The sequence below is a fragment of the Periplaneta americana genome, chromosome 3 (genome assembly GCF_040183065.1).
Source record: "Periplaneta americana isolate PAMFEO1 chromosome 3, P.americana_PAMFEO1_priV1, whole genome shotgun sequence".
NCBI classification, from domain to species: domain Eukaryota; kingdom Metazoa; phylum Arthropoda; class Insecta; order Blattodea; family Blattidae; genus Periplaneta; species Periplaneta americana.
The window spans coordinates 160,800,576-160,818,420 of NC_091119.1; the positions used below are offsets into that span (position 1 = coordinate 160,800,576).

General features: G+C 35.0%; 1 protein-coding gene across 2 annotated transcripts; it reads left to right on the forward strand.

Annotated features, from left to right (window-relative positions):
* The first annotated feature begins 1,322 nt into the window (after positions 1-1,322).
* Positions 1,323-17,724, forward strand: LOC138696774 (A-kinase anchor protein 7-like). Of its 2 annotated transcripts, none has more exons than XM_069822168.1 (8): positions 1,323-1,475; positions 2,460-2,638; positions 6,856-6,984; positions 8,919-9,055; positions 9,386-9,485; positions 9,894-10,061; positions 13,133-13,280; positions 14,695-17,724. In XM_069822168.1, exons 2-8 carry the CDS (start codon positions 2,480-2,482, stop codon positions 14,979-14,981), a joined length of 1,128 nt encoding a protein of 375 aa, XP_069678269.1. In that variant the 5' UTR covers positions 1,323-1,475; positions 2,460-2,479; the 3' UTR covers positions 14,982-17,724. The 2 variants fall into 2 exon arrangements, with proteins under 2 accessions (XP_069678269.1, XP_069678270.1); XM_069822169.1 differs by lacking the exon at positions 1,323-1,475 and adding an exon at positions 2,737-2,810 and having other exon boundaries at positions 2,502-2,638.
* Positions 17,725-17,845: the final 121 nt, after the last annotated feature.

Here is a 17,845-nt window from a genome sequence, read left to right on the forward strand (position 1 = left end):
TACGTAGTTAAAGTGGGATGGGGTTAAGCAATAATAATCACACCAGAATTGGAAATAAAACGTGATTAATAAATTTTATTGTAACAGACTTTTTTCTGCGTCTCTAGTAAAGTAACAAATAAAAATAACAACAAAATTAACAGCTATAATTAAAAGCATATCCTTCGAAAAAAAGTAGGCCTAAGCAATAATAATCCCACCAGAATTGAAAATAAAACGTGATCAATAAATTTCATTAAAACGAACTTAATTTTTCTACGTCTCTAGTAAAATATTATTATTCCAGTTATTGTATTTTAGCCATTAACATTTTCATTACAACCAATAACGAACATTTCACAAGCATCAATGTGAAATACGCAACGAGCTAGCACTCGATGGAAATGCGATTCAATCCAAAGTCGACCGTGGACAGTCTATTGTTTCTAGTTGCTAACCGCTTGGAGCGCTTTATCACGAGATTTGCAAAAAATCACCTCAAGCTTCGCGACTGTATATAGTAGACTGTGTAGAAACCATGAATGTGTTAAATTAGGTATAAATAGGCTATGTAAGTGGATTCAGCATGGTCATCGCTATATTTAAAAATCGCGCCGTGAGAATGCGATAGCACCGATTGGTACACAACACCAGTGTTGCCAAGTCAGCGATTTTCCAGCTAGATTAATTAGAGGGTAAAATATTTCAAGTTTGTATTCCTTGTATGGGAATTTAGCTTTTTTAACAGAGTGGCAATAGTTAATATTAAATAGCCTACATTCTCAGTTTACATATTTGAATTGAATTTCGGGAGAGGGACACTGCAACCTTTCGAGATTTATTGCGCAGATTGCGCTAACCCTCGAGCTACATAGGCGCATTCCCAAACTCACGCCGGATTTATTGCACTATACTATTTTAGATTCACTGCGTATCCTAGTCGGTGATCTCAACATTATTTAGTATAGAGCTCAATGATCCTAGTTTCGAGCAGGCAACTCCACTCGTCCCTAGGCCAGCTATCTCTGTGCGTCTCCAGCTGGCGTTCAGAGAATGCTATGAAATAAAGGAACGATGTAGATGCCGGAGAGACGGGAGAAACCCGAGAAAAACCTCCAGCTGCGACTTCGTTCGCCAGAAGTGTCAACTTTTTTAATATAAGATAATTCTCTTAAAGCCATAACAAAAGTAGCTATGGATTTTTCAGTGATGGAATTGGAACCCGGACCGCCTGCGTGACAAGTTGAAGCTCTCATCACTCAGTCACAGTAGGAGTAGGGAATCTCATTTTACTTGACAGTATTATAAATTCAGCTATTTCTGCGGCGTTTTATACCTTGTCAAGAATCAAATGGCAACACTGCACAACACAGCTGACTACATTCATTGCTAATTGCTACACTCATGAAAGTGATTGAAAGCGCATAAATGTAACGTTAGCGTCATTATGGCATCGTATAATTTTAAATTCTTGTTTTCCCCAAGTAATTTTGAAGGTATTTTCAATTTCAATTATGTATAATGTATCAATCTGGCGTTTCGTGTATTAAATGGTAGTAACGCTGTTTTAGAGGTTATGTTAATGTGATTCTGTTCCTGAATTTACAGTATTTGATAAATAAATTTTGTGCTTCATATTTCAGAATATTGTTCATTTTAAGAGAAAGAAATGGAGCTGTAATCCAATTGATTGTTTGGCAAGGATCGCGATCATACTTATAATTTGTTTATTTTGTTGCGTTTTATAATAGGGCGTAGGTTAGCTTTTAGAAATTTTATTACAGGAAGATGGATTTTCAATGAAGTTTGATTATACGTGCGAAATTCCTCGAACGTCGCCAAAGCAGTATATAATTATGGCCACTTTGGTGTTGCACTTTTTGGTCCAGGGGAAATAAATAGTCTTCTACGAAAATGTATAGAGAATTGAGAAGCCACATGCCTGCAATAGAGGTCCAGGGCACATACTTTCCCAAATTTTAAAGTTTAAATAGGCTGACGATATGTCAATCATAAGAAGACGTTGAACATTTAATTAAAATAGATATAAGTGCTCTGGATCTCTCTTGCAGGAAGATGGCCTGGCTTACTAAATAATTTCCGAGGATTCTTCTAATAGTCGACAGGACGCTACACATTGAAGTTTAAACTTGACCTAGCCTAACCTTACTGTACCAAACTTTATCCCACTTTGAATGAAATGCCACTTCATATGTCTACATGCATTACAATGCATTAAGAACAGTGTCTTAACAAATTGCTTAATTTGCAGAAGGATGGCGTAAATAACTATCGGCTAAACTCAAAAAACTAATCGAGAATTTTATATACAGTTGTATTCACATTTGCATCAATATTATTATTCTTTTTTTTTTTTGTGTGTGTAATAGAATCTTAATATACCTATCTAAAGTAGATAGAGATCAATGTGGTTCAAATGTTAATATTACTAATTGTTAATAAATTGCATTTATTCACAGCCTATCGGTAAATAGTTACCATGGATAATCAAGATAGCGTTATATATGAAGAACTTTCAATGTTGAATATTTTACTTGAAGACGATAATGAGTCAAAGTCCTCAGGGGAAAGTCAGTGTTCCCAGAAACGAAAAGCAAGTGATGATTTGAATGACACTTCTTGTAAGCAGCGTAAAAAGGTAAGTAATATGGATTTCTTTAAGTTGGAAAAGTAAATTGTAAATCTTCAGTAGTAATTGAGATGAGATTAGGGGACACTTTTCCTTTTGGCCGACAGGTCTTCAGCCTTTCTTGCACGGAATCCTTTATGCACATTTGCCATGTGCAGAATGAGTGATTTAAGATTTTAAAGTAAGTATGAGAATATTTATGTTTATACAGTGAAGAGCATTTATTGTGATGGGAGATAGGTGGTGCTAGTCTCCACCAAGCTATAATTTGGTTACCGCAATGCACATGCCTATATCCCCAGCACTGATACAATACTTAAATAAGACCTGTAGAATTTATACTTACCTAACTCACATTGTTGCTCAAAATGTCCCCCATTTGCTGCAACACCTTGTTCACACTTTTTATGAAATTGTTATGTACTTTCACTAAGATCCTTACTTTTCGATTCGTGACTTGGTTCAGCAGGCACCACACTGTTGATAAATTTGGAATTTTTTCCAGGAAACTAGCCTACTAAGTTATGTAATAAACATAACCAACAGTACTGGTATGTTGTAATTATTTGAGAAATTGTGAAACAGCTGTTTAAAATTGAAAATGTTGATTGTCGGTAACAAGAGGCACATAGATAGCAAAAGTGTGATCTAATGTGCCTCATACTAGTCTCTAGACGCACCTTTGCCAGATAACAGGTGCTACCTTGATATTGATAAATGCTCCACTCTGTATTATAGCATCTAAATATTAAATAAGAATTGTTGTGGTTCTTCGTCGATACTGTTAGGTCACTAAGCTTTACTTAACTTAACGGTAGTACGAGGCGCGTCCAGAAAGTAAGTTTCCCTGGGGCCATTTACAGACAGAAAACACAATTTCGTGGCGAGATTTATTGGAATAGATACAACTGTTGAGCTATTTTTCAACATATTCCCCACTGCAACTGAGACATTTGTCGGGCACTCCTGTACGTGGGCAGCAGCATTTCTCTAAGGTTAGAGCCCTGTTTAGGTGTGTGTGTGTGTGTATTAATCGAAAAAAAATGTCATATAAACATGCGTCCTATTCTCGATATTTTCTAGACCCTAATTTTCGATTAATACACACACACCTAAAGTGAGCTTTAACCTTTGAGAAATACCACTGCCCCTGTACGGAAATGCACCCAAAAATAGCTCAACAATTGCTGTATCTGTTGTAGTAAATCTTTCTATGAAATTGTGTTTTTTTTTCTGTAAACGACCGCAAGGAAACTTACTTTCTGGACGTCCTCGTAATATACAGACAGCAAAGCTCGTGATTTAAATGCAAATATACAAACTTATTTGACTATAAAAATTTCATTTTTTTTATCTCGCAATATGAAATTGTGTCTGTTATCTGTGGTAGTGAAAAAGTGATACAAGTGACAGCCAGCTAAAAGAAAAAGTAAGGAGAGCTAATAAATTTATATTACTATTAACTGGGATGACTTTGAGTTAGTGGGATACTTTGATAATGGACATGGAAAGTTATTGTCCGCATTCTGCATAAGTGGAGAATTAAGATGAAAAATATTTTTCTGAAGAGTTCGGTACCTTGATATCTGAAGCTTGTGACCAGCCTGGTTGCTACACAAAAGATGGATAATGTTTTCCGTAAATTAAAATTTGATTTGAAGTCTCATATGTACAGCCATGAGCGTATGTTCTTGTTGAAGTATTTTTGGGAAAGCTAAATTCTGCAATATTCATGTATGCTGTAGTACAGACGTGGACAAATTATTAGACTAAATTAATTATATGTGTAACGAAGCTGTATTTATCGGTAGAAATAATGAACAAAAATGTATTTTGCACAGATATAATGGAACAGAAAATTGAGTTTTGAGGTTAATATTTTGTGAACATTCCCTTATTCTTTATTAACACGTTGATTTTGTCAGGGATGCTGTAAACCAAAGTTTGACACTTTCTTTGAATATCAGCATCATTTAGCCAGACATCAGACAGTGCTTAAATGAGTCCATGTTTTGTTGTAAGCCTCTTTTTGTTCACTTCCTTCTTCAATATAGATCACAGATTTTCAATTTTGTTCATGTCCGGTCTTCTTGCAGGCCATGGGAGAATATCTTCTGCAGTATATAATTAAAACACCAGTAGTACCAACACAGCCAGAAAAAACAAACTTAACCATTGGAAAAATATACCAGAAGATGTAAACAATGATATTACAACAATAGAGACTCTGTGAATTATACTGATAATTGATATGACGAATTATATTATGTGTCCAAGAAAAACGTTTTAGTCTAATAATTTGTCCACGTCTGTGGTACAAGAATGTGTTGGTAATAGTGGATATTGTGTGGTGGGTGTGAAGTAAATGGCTATTAAATATACCTGCATCAAAACTGTGAAAAGTGATATGGTTAATATTGATATGTGTGACATTGTATATAAGAGTACTGCCTGAAGCTCTTTTTTTATTATTTTAGCATAGAGAAAACTGCTTGAAGAAATCATGGGCATAGAACATCATATTGGAGCATCGTTAAGTAAAGGTTAATAAGCAGAAGTTTCTTCTTTTGATACCTTTCACTCCTCAAAGTTTGTAATAGGCTCATAGGAACAAGCTGTATATTCTGCTATTATGTGTGATACCTAGTCCCATCTCTAACTGTTAAGAAGTGACATTGAAGGTCTTCTTCTCATTCAATTTTACTCTTGGCAGTTCTATCATTCTGTGTGTGTCATGCTACTCAGTAAATGGATGTGATATTAGGTGTCAATATTGTCCTGTTGGCTTCTGTAAGATCAAAACATGGAGCAAGTGTCCAGCATCCAAGAGTCATGGTTGCAGAACAGACAGTAGAAAATTTTTGCACCCTCACTGTACGCTAAACGCTTAACGCTATGTTGATGTCACTGATGTAAGATAAAAAAGCCAAGCAAGGCCATTCATCTCACGTTATTTCAATAGTGGAACCCGCTATCTCTAGCTGGATAACGTGGATCCAACTGAAGTTCACCATAGGCCTAATTCAGTATTAAAACATAGCATTTCGTTTGAGATTTACCGCTGTGGACGATATTCGTCTACTTAGAACAGCTCAAGATGGACAAATTATTCAAGTCAAAGTGCAAGAAGGCTCAGGAAAGTATTTTTCGTTGAGATTTCAACAAGGTGTGAGTACTTCGCCAAACGAAAGCACTCCTTTGTTTAACTCACTGTAACTCAGTAACCAGTAAAGATTTTGAGTAGCGACCACTTTTAAAAGTAATTTCCATTCTTTCTCAATGTTTCTCTTGCTTTGACCGCTAACGTGAAAAACAAAAACAGTTTACCGCTTATCAACTTTTGAAGGTGTACATATTTATTCTGAACAGATCACATTGAAGTTAGTATTTATTTATTTTTTTTTTATTTTTTAAAAAAGATTTTAATTTCGAATTTTTTTCTATGTCTTCCTTAGACATTGAGCTATCAAATAAAAAATTACAGTGCGATTGATTATCTTAGGAGCTATAACATGATGAATGTTAAAGGAGTGGGAAATTCCTAAGTTTTACGAACATTAACATATGTCACCAAATATGTCACTATTGACGTCAAAATAGCGTTAACTGTTTGGCGTACCAGGAGGGTATGATAATTCTATTAGCTTCTAGAGAGTACGTCAAAGTGGTGCACATGGGCTGCAAGGTAGTTGTAGCTAGTCGTAGTTCTAAATACAGCAACATTAGTTTGCCGTGGTAGGTTAAGGTGAATAGGCGTTTTTTTACTATTCCCTCTCATCTCTTTTCAGTGGCAGCAGCTAGATATTGGTTTTTTGTTCAGAGATTAATGGTATTATCAATATATGCTTCAGCTAATTTCAGAGATGCCGGTGAAGTTGCCTGAGGGAGGTTGGAGTACAGTGGATAGGTTAAACAAGCGTTGAGCGGATTCCGCCGATTTTGGAATAGACACCGACGCACTTAGGTTAGGTTAGGTGAGGTTAGTTTAGTCTTTTATTATTCCGTCAAGATGAAGGTGAAAGTGATTGAGTGTGATTTTTTGTTTTCTATGTTGGCAGTTCAAGTACGTCGGTGTCTTCCAAAATTGGCGGAATCCGCTCAACGCTCGTTTCACCCAATGGATATATATACACATTTACACTTTGTCCTATGTAAGTTACAACATATGTTAAATCAGTGTTCGTTTTTATGGGCACTAAATTGCATTGTTATTGTTCTGTTTATAGGATAAATCAGTGAAAAGTAATCATAAACGAAGAAAGAAAAAATATAAAACATCTACCTGTGATCCAAATGAAAGAAAAATGATTCTTCGGCCAAATTACTTCGTAGGAATTCAAGTATCAAATCCTGAGGTACAGTATCATTTTATTACTTTGTAGAATAGTAGTTATAATGTTGCATATGTTGATATTGAGAACTGAGTTGATTTACTGGAACCAGTCAGTAAAAAACATGACATACTTCTTGAAATGAAGTCCATACAATAGCAACAATACATGAGAACCAGTGGCTGAGAATATTTACTGATGAATCCTTACTGAATAACAGACACGAAGCAGGAGCTGGTGTATATTGTAGAGATTTTGCACAATACATAGCATTAGAAGGTAATGCCAACCATTTTGATTGAGAAATAGAGGCGATTAGAACAGCATTATGTGATGTTTTGTGCAAACCATATCTCAAGAGAAAAATAGTAATTCTAACTGATTCGAAATCAACAATTGACAGCATTACAAGCTATAAAAACAGAACATCTCACAGAATCTAGGAAATCAGAAATTTAATTAAAACAGTAAAGGCAAAACATGGCTAAATTGTTCTTCAGTGAATACCAGCACAAATTGGAGTGCAAGGGATTGAGCAGGCAGACCAACTTGCACAGGAAGGTTCTACAATAAAGTTTAAGTTTAAGCCATCAGCCAAAATAGAACTTCACAAGCAGATCAACAATATAAAACAGCATTTGCCAAAGAGCTATTCAATGCAACTTATTGAAGGATAAGCCTTATGCTAATATATATCGCAGAGAGGACATACAAAGCATGCAGTGGCGTTCTTTAGGATGGAAACTTGTCATGACTGCCTGGCTGAACACTTGTACAGGATAAACTGCGCTGCATCTGATAGATGCATCATTTGCAAGGACACAGGAGCAGTGCAAAATAAGACCATCTGGAGAAGTGCACTGGACTCACAAGTGTCAACATTGCAGGGCTTTATTGGGAAGCTAGGGAGAAAATAGTGCAGATCAAATAATCCCCATGCCATTGGACAACAACAGTAATAATAACAGAATAGTAATAATTATGGTGATACATTTTTCTTCTTAACATTTCATGATCATCATCACAATCATCAGTAAATTTAGTAATACTAATCATCATCATCATCATCCTTGCATGTATTGATCCTAGTGTCCTGTTTCGGTCTCTTGCCAATGCTTGAACGGTCTGCCCAAGGATCTCTTGCCCACAGGATGGTAATTTAAAATTTGGCGTGGAATTCTAGAACGAGGCATTCTGATGACATGTGATCTCCAGTTTTGTCTGTATTTCTATAGATATTCCGTAATCGGTTCAATCTACACTTCTTTCATAATGTCAAAATTTTTAATGTGATCCATTCTCGTGTATCCCGCTGTACGACGCATAAATCTCATTTCTCCGCCGTTAATCTTTGTGAATCAATATTACGAATCGTCCAAGCTTCACTACCAAAACAGAGTATAGGTCTGGCCAATGTTTTATAAATTCTGGTGCGCGTGTATTTTTGTACTAAGGTTGGTTTGAATATCTGTTAATTAGCCCCATTGCTGTGTTGAATTTAATAATTTTCTCATTCAAATCCTTTTCTTCTTCATATGAAATTTGGTAACCGAGATAACTAAAATTTTTGACTTGTTCGATGATCTTATTATTGATGCATATTTTGCTACGGACTGGTTCCTTTCCTAAAAAGCCATCACTTTAGATTTGTCAGTTGAAATTTCCATATTGAAACTTTCTGCCATTTGATTAAAGTTGTAAATCAAACGTTGTAAATTATCTTCTGAAGTTGCCATAAACACAATATCATCAGCAAATAATAAAGTATCTATTTGGGACAAACGACTTATCGGTATACTTCCATGTGGTTTCAATCTCCATTCCTTAATAATGTGAGTCATGTATATTATAAATAATAGAGGAGATAAACTAGTAATAATAATAATAATAATAATAATAATAATAATAATAATAATAATAATAATAATAATAATAATAATAATTTTTACTCTATCTAGATTCATCAGGTCGTGAAAATGGTGCAAGAAGTAATCCTGAGCAAAGAACCAGCTTTGCGGACTACTCTGTCGTCAATTCCCACACTTCATATAACATTAGCTGCAACTCATCTGCGGGACATAGAACATGTTAACAGGTTAGCAAATCTGATATGCTTGTCAGATATTGTATGATATTTCTTTACGAATTTAAGGGATCAGAAAACATTTTAATTCTGATAATCTATTGCTCTCGACAGTAGAAGAACACACAGCACAGAGAAATTATAAAGTGGAATGGGATAAGATTATATCTGGTGTATGTAGATTAAACACTAAATGACAGTGAAATCTGACATTTTTTTAGAAGTATTGTGGAGTAGTGGCAAGATAACTGCTGATGATATTTGGGAATATATAGTTACACTAGGAGTTTGAAAATTTCAACTAGTTTAAGGCCTGGTGATATATTAAATGTTTCTTTCTAGGGCAGCTGAAATGGTGGAAAAATGTGTTTCTGACTATAAAGAATTCTTCAGTAAATCTACTTCTCTGCATTTCTCAGGTCTTCACACATTTGGAGATAAAGTAAGTTGATGAAAACGCTTTTAAAAATGATAATTAATGGAAAGTGGTTATTTTTGTAGCTTATGGAAAAAGAAATGTGCAATTGGAAGCAGGAGAGATTGCAAGCTTTACCTGAAAACTGATGTCAAAAGATTAAACATATTAATAACTTCGATGTCATCAGCAGGAGGCCTTGTCAGTTTGGGGGGGGGGGGTTTTCAAACCCCGTAACCTCTCCCTTGCGTACGCCCCTGATATCGAGTAAATATAGTGTTCATATATTTAAAAATGTTAACTCGTTGTAGAAATTTAATTTTAATTCAGATATAAAAATAATTAAAGTTGTAAATAAAACTAAACTTAAAATTACTTTAAGTGTGAATTCTTTTTGTTTCTTTTTCTACTGATCAAATAGTTGAAATTTACTAGGTTCTGTTTGCTGGAATTCAACAAGGAGACGTACTGGAGGAAGTAGCGTTGATGGCCAAAGATCTAGAAGTTTCATTTCAAGAACTGACTGGTTTTGCAACTAAGAAGGGTTTTAAACCTCACCTGACAATTCTGAAATTGTCGAAGGATCTCAGACTTAGGAAAAAGGTACATTTCTATAATTAATTTTTCTTAGAATAATCATATTGATTACTTTACATTGTGGGACTTGCAGTATGATAGCAGTACAACATAGTTTGGACAAACTGCCTCATACGAACACTAGACCCTTGTGCGACAAAAGATAAAACAGCTTGTTCATTGTCTTGTCCAGTTGGCATTGTAAACAATGAACTTAAAGTTTTCCAAGCAGAATGCTTCATGTTTCCCTGTAATCACTGGTGCACTATAGGAAAGGAGAAATTACGAGAGTCAAGGTTAAACATTGTCTGTCAAATCTATCTGAACTAGCTCATAACAATATTATAAATGAACTATGAATGAGATGTCGAGATAAATGTAAAAATCATTTGAGAATTTATGGAAACTTTGTTGGATAGTGCAAATTAAATTAAGAGCAAATGCTGGGTAACTTCTGACTCTGGATCCCAGATTCATCTAGCTAGCATTATCACTTTCATCTCACTCGGATGCTAGACAACCACAGCAGTTGATAAAGCGTCGTAAAATAACCAATTAGAAATATATATATATATATATATATATATATATATATATATATATATATATATATATATATATACCAGTTTAAACATTGTTGAAGTTCACTTGTTTGATGAGATCATAATTGTGAAAAATGTTCTGAATTCAAAAGAAGATAGTGAATTGAAGGAAATTATTCTCAAATGAAAACATTTAGCCTGGGTGGATCTGTTCAAGAGTAGCTGAAAAGCTCCCAAATTAAAAAAAAAAGTGATGGAGTTCATTGTATGTATCCCTAGTACAAATGCAATGAAAGATTGTTCTCCCACATGAACTCGCTGTGGATTGATGAGCAAAACAAATTTCGTACAAAGACAGCAAAATCAGTGCTTATTGTGAAATTATTTTTCAGTGAGAATTGTGTTGCATTCATGACTTAATGCATCAGAACAAACAATAAATTGTTACAAGAAATTCATTTCGGAATGTGTATTATATGACTTTCTCATGTTAAATTCTATTGTACCTGGTTAACATGTTTCGACCTGTTATTGCTGTTCTTCAGAACTGGTTGTTGCTGGTCTTGGCACATTTTGTTTTGTTTCCTGTGGGGGTATGTTTGTGTAGTGTAATGTGGAGTCAAAGAGTGTGTGTGTTCTGAAATTGAGTTGTGTGTTGAGAATTTCATTTGGGTGTGTTTTTGTATGTCTGTATATTTCATATTGTGTGTGTGATTTTGTAATTTAGTTCCATATATTTAATAATAAGACCAGCCTCATGGTCTAGTGGTCAGAGCTTCTGGCTATAGTTCATGAGGTCCCGGGTTCGATTCCCGGTTAGAGCACAGGAATTTTTCCTTAAAGGGGATTATTCCTGTGTTCGTTCATGGTCTGGAATTTAGGTTAAGTTTAGATTTAAGACCTCTCCTGACACCACATTATCATAATCATCCTATCACATCATCGGGGTAATGTAACTCTGCCTTCCAGGCGCCCCAACCTCAGAAGTGGGTTACAACTAAGCCACGGCCAGGAGAGAAGACCAGAAATGTCGAAAAGACAACCTGGTGGCATTGGAAAAAAAAAATATATATATATATATTTCATATTGTTCTAGTGTGTTTAGTTTCTGGCTTTTGGTTGGATATGTAGAAGTTCCATGTCTGTGTTGATGTCTCTGTAGGTGTGGTTAGCATTTGTGATGTGTTCTGCATATGTGGAAGTATTTTGTAATTTAGTTATGGCTGTGATAATATGTTCTTTGTAACGTATTTGAAATGATCTGCCTATCTGTCCTATGTAGAAGTTGTTGCAGGTGTTACGTTTGAGTTTGTATACGCCTGTGTGGTTGTATCACAGACATCAACACAGACATGGAAATTCTACACATCCAACCAAAAAGCCAGAAAGTAAACACACTAGAACAATATGAAATATACAGACACACAAAAACACACCCAAATGAAATTCTCGACACACAACTTAATTTCAGAACACACACACTTTTGACTCCACATTACACTATACAAACACAATCCTACAGGAAAAAAAACAAAAGGCGCCAAGACCAGCAACAACCAGTTCTGAAGAAGACCAATAACAGGTCGAAACATGTTAACCAGGTACGATAAAATTTAACATGAGAAAGTCATATAATACATATTCTGAAGTGATATAGTGTTAAAAGTTGTGTAATCAAGATGTAGAAATTCATTCTTCAGAAAAATATTGTACGTGTGACTCTAATTTATGCAAGAACAGTATCTTCTCAGGTGAACCTATTTTGTAAGGAGAACATTTTCAATTGATTTTGTTCAATTTATTCTTTAAGCACTTCATTTTCAATGTAGTATTTAATGTGATTTAATTGTATTGATTGAATCTGTTCAAAGACAACATGGATAAGCACAATGGAAAATATATACACCAAAGCTCAATTTTTAAAGTCAGTGCTGAGTGTCCTGTATTTTCTTCTGACGTTTCTGGGAACCCTATAGATGACACAATGGAAATTAAGCTCAGATCATTGGTCCTAATCACATATTATACCGGGGACAGAACAACTAGAGGCTTCAGTGACGTCACTACATAAGAACCCACACACAGCAGAATTGTTCGTTGCACTACAAACTGAAAACGTTGACCACTTACTTTCACTGATCCAGCTGCGCTCTCACAATACAATAACTTCCGTTCAGAAAATGTTTTACAGATGAAAGGTACCGTACCTGCTAGTACGGGAGGAGGGGGTGTTCGGACCACTTAAAAGTAACGGTCTCCAAGCTTCTAGATGTTCGGTCCCCAGTATACTTTATATTCTTCTGTGAGGAGTTTTTGTCATCTTTGTATCTGTATTTGGATATGAGGCTGGTTTTACTTGCATAGTTGAATCATTATGAACGTTAGTAAATTTTGAGCTTTTAAGATTAAATGAGTACAGTATTGAATTCAACAGAGTCTTATGCATTGAAACTTACATGCTGATCAAAATAACTTATTCTACGTATTTTAATTTATAAATAATGGGTATAAGTTAGAAACTCGTGGTATTACTGATACAGAATTTTCTGCTTACAGGGTATCTCAAAAATCTCTAGTAATTTATATTCAGACATCTCCAACACGGTGTTTGGAACACAGACAGTGAAAGGAATTCAGCTTCTGTCTATGAATAAGCCGAAAGATGAAAATGGCTACTACTTCTGCAGTCACCAAGTTACATTTGGTCAGTATAAGTTCATATTTCCACGAGCTTTACTTGAATACAAAATTTCTTAGATGTAATTAATCATTAACGTGTATATATATTGATGCTGATGAACAGAAATTGGTGTGATGTACAGTAAAACTTCGAGTCTGTTTTGTCCATTATCGACTACTATTGAATTCGATTTTCATCGAAATTCTACTAAGAAAGGAAACTTTAATGAGCTTATATCGAAAACTCCCAGAAAACTAACTGTGCACATAGTTAAATCTCCACAGTGAGACATATATAAGAAGAAAAATAGCTGCCCATACATGAAGGGTTTTGACACAGCTAAATGGCCAGTTGGACGTCATTTAGTAGTAGTAATAATAGTTTTATTTTTCCTGGCAGAGCCATAAGGCCTTCTCTTCCACTCAACCAGGTTTGAACAATATACATGAAATACAAAATTATGTAATAGAATACAAAACAACACAAAAGAAGATACAGTACCTTAGAGATTACATAAAATATAGTAGAGAATTACAAATAATCAAGATCAGCTACGTACATAATATAAGGATAATATAAAATAAAGTAGAAAATTACATACAATCAAAATCAATTACATAAATAAGCTGAAGCTAGAAGCAAAGAAATACTGAAATTGGCAGAACATTTCAAAGATTCCCTTCCAAAATTCAGTGGAGTCGCTTGATGAAAGGTTTGAGTCAAAAGAAGTGTACAAAAACGTATGTTTTGAGACACTGAGTAAAAATGTTACAATTCATCCTCATTATTTCAAGATTTCTTGTGTATTGTCCACACCTGTGGAGTAACGGTTAGCCCGTCTGGCCGCGAAACCAGGTGGCCCGGGTTCGATTCCCGGTCGGGACAAGTTACCTAGTTGAGGTTTTTTCCGGGGTTTTCCCTCAACCCAATATGAGCAAATGCTGGGTAACTTTCGGTGCTGGACCCCGGACTCATTTGACCGGCATTATCACCTTCATCTCATTCAGACGCTAAATAACCTAAGCTGTTGATAAAGCGTCGTAAAATAACCCAATAAAAAAAAAATTCTTGTGTATTCCCAGTTGTTGCAACAGTGCCAGTGTCAACTTTTGCGTGTGAAAGTGGTTTCAGTTATATGAATCGAATAAAATCTACTCACAGCAGCATGATAATATTTAAAATAGCTAACAATTTAATGACCATTAACATCAATGGACCATCTGTCACCACCTTTGATCCAACAGAATGTATTCAAAACTGATTTGTTATGAAATGAAACCAGCTTGTCTGTAGATTTTTTGCTGGGCCTCTAAATATTCTGTGCTTATTTGCAGGGCAAGGTTACTTAGTCATTTAGTTACTTAATCATTCAGTCAAAACACATATATACATCTTCCATAAACTTGACCAACAGTAATTCAACTTACTATCTCTTTAGATGTATCCTGCTCTGAATCAAATGACCACACTGAGTGCTGCAAGAAACCTTTGTCAGTGAAGCCAGAGTTGAAAAATGTGTCTGATCTTAAACAGACTCTGAAGGAAGACAAAAACATAATTAAACGAAGATTCCACTCCTTGAGTATGGCTGGACTATCCTCAGTATTTGGAAGTGCCAATGAACCCCCAGTCCAGAGAGATTCACTATTAAAGACGTTGCTCATTATTGGTGCTGTAACTGGAGCCATTATAGCTATTGTACGAGGAATGTCTTCAAATAAGTAGTTTTATTTTGTTTACATGATTAAGGGTCCATTTACACAAAGTGAACTTATTAGAGGCAAGATCATTTCCACAGACATGAACAAGCTTAAGAACTTGCATATTATTATCACAGTCCAGTATATAGTCACGAAGCTCAATACGTAGTAAATATGCATCCATAGATAGTTGCTAACCACTAGGATTGCTACTATCGCCTCATTACAGACAATGCCAAATAGTACTGGCACAGTCTATTGTTTCTAGCACCCTCACACTCAAGCTTCGTGACTGTATATACTAGACTGCGTTATTATCTTTGTTGTTGTTGTTACTGCTGTTACTTATGTTTCTTAGATCGTGTCTTTGACTCTTTGTATGACATTCCTCCATACAGCTGACACAACAGCTAGGTATGTGCTGTAGTAACTCACCTCCTTTGCAACCATCACTTACAAATGGCTATAAGAGAACCCAGAGGTTCATTGTTGCTCTCACATAAGCCCGAAAGCGGTCCCTATCCTCAGCAAGATTGGCCCAGAACCTAGTATCATATCCTACCTCCCTCAAATCCATTTTAATATTATCCTCCTACCTACGTCTCGGCCTCCCCAAAGATCTTTTTCCCTCAGATCTCCCAACTAACATTCTATATGCATTTCTGGATTCGCCCATATGTGTTACATGCCCAGCCCATCTCAAACGTCTGGATTTAATGTTCCTAATTAAGTTATGTGGAGAATACAGTGTATGCACTTCTGCTTTGTGTAACTTTCTCCATTCTTCTGTGACTTCATCCTCTTAGCCACAAATATTTTCCTAAGCACCTTATTCTCAAACATCCTTAGCCTCTGTTCTTGTCTCAAAGTGAGAGTCCAAGTATCACAGCCATACAGAACAACAGGTAATGTAACTGTTTTATAACTTCTAACTTTCAGTTGCCCATTGTGCAACTCAAACCAAGAAATGGATTCAGAACACCTCAAAATGTATGTTTCAGTGGCTGACCATGATAATATCTTTGAAAAATATTGGAGTGCAAGAGGTCAAATGACTTTATTGTCAAATGCCTGGCATTAGAAAACAACAACAACTTTCAGTTTTTTTAAAGCAGATGGCAAAAGCTTCACAACCGAATAATAACAGGCATTTCATATATTTATTCTCTAGTGTAATTGGTATTTGTTACTGTTGCTCCAAGGTATTTGAATTTTTCCACCTTTTCAAAGATAAATTTACAATTTTTATATTGCCAATTTCGTACTATGCTCTGATCATGAGACATGATCGTATACATTGGTTTTTTCGGAATTTACTTCCAATTCTTTCTCGTTACTTGCTTCAAGTAACCATTGCAACCATTATCTCTAGTAAATACAGCAAAACATCTCTCTCTCTTTTTTAAGGGACTAGGAAGGAAAACAATAGTTGCAGGAAAACATTAAAATGCACAAGAAACACAATAGAAAGAGAAATTATATTACAGAATTGGTCCTATACAAACCTTGAAAAAAAAAAAACTCTGTCTTATGCGCCTTTAATTTTTTTACATTTTTCCCAGATTTATTTCTTGATGGATGTTTGATTCATTTAAACTTTTTATTTGCACCCTTCCTACTTTGAAAACATAGGCTGCATCTCTCATTGATGTGAATGTGTGAAAAAGGCTCTCGTATTTTTGTTGAGTTGGGTTGTATCTATTTATTACATCAGACTATTTCTTTCAGTGGGGTAATTTATCATACAAATCTAACAATCCTATTGAGTTCCTTGCTTGAGTGTATAATCGTTCTGTTTTTGTCACCACTTTACTATTCCAGTCCCCTGTGCTTTGTGTGCTACACTTTTGCCACATGTTATCATTTATGATTCTTATTGTATTTTGTTTCACTATTTTTCTTATTACATTCATGTTTGTGGTCTCAAGAACTTTTTATGTTTCATACGTATCTGCTCTTGATTCTGTATTTTGAGTCAGGATTGGTGCTAGAAATTATTTATACCTACACCTCTATTTTTGTAAGATTATTTTTTTCACCAAATTAAATCATTCAGAAATCCTCATATTCTTGTTGTTCTGTTGAATTATCTCAGTTTCAGTCGTCCCTAACTTCAATATTTTTATTTCCGGATATCTGAAGCTCATTACAAATTTTTTTATTTTTCACTGAAAAACAATGTCCAGTATAGAATGTTCTTGATATATTGAACAATTGTCTGCTAATATTCTTAACAATAAAAAGATACATATTGAAGATTTCTATCCATGTCTTTTTTTACAATTGCATATCTGTTACTTACTAGGTGACCATTTTGTATGTGGAATGTAAACAGCAGCATTGTGATCTTATGTTGTTACTCTGTGCGAGAGAGAAAACATTGTCTATGACTAGAATGAGAGAGTGACTGTACTGCACAGGTGACATAATAGTGGCGCCCTGTGTTAGTAAAGCGACTGCCGTTAAACGGAATGGTTGGGTAATAGTTGCAGTTGGATATTACACCAGATAATGTCACATTGTTATGTTTATGAAAATTGTATTCATTTAAATACAGTATATTTTGTTCGAGCCACTTCTATGATGAATTTGTGTGAATGGACCCACAATTAATATTCATCCTGATGATTTGTTTGTAACTTAGAAACTTCTGTGTAAAAAAAAAACAAAACAAAAATAGTCTGTACGTACCTGATTTTATGCTGGGACAGAAGTACACTCACAAGCTGGATTGAATTGCATAAAAAGAGTTCTTAATTTAAATGAAGGTACCTATAAAGCAAAAAAAAAAAAAAAATATGTAGCTTATATTGAAAATAGTTAGTGTTTTTTATTAGTGCAAATTTCTAGATATAAATCATTTTTGTTGAAGTTATATTTGAAGCATTT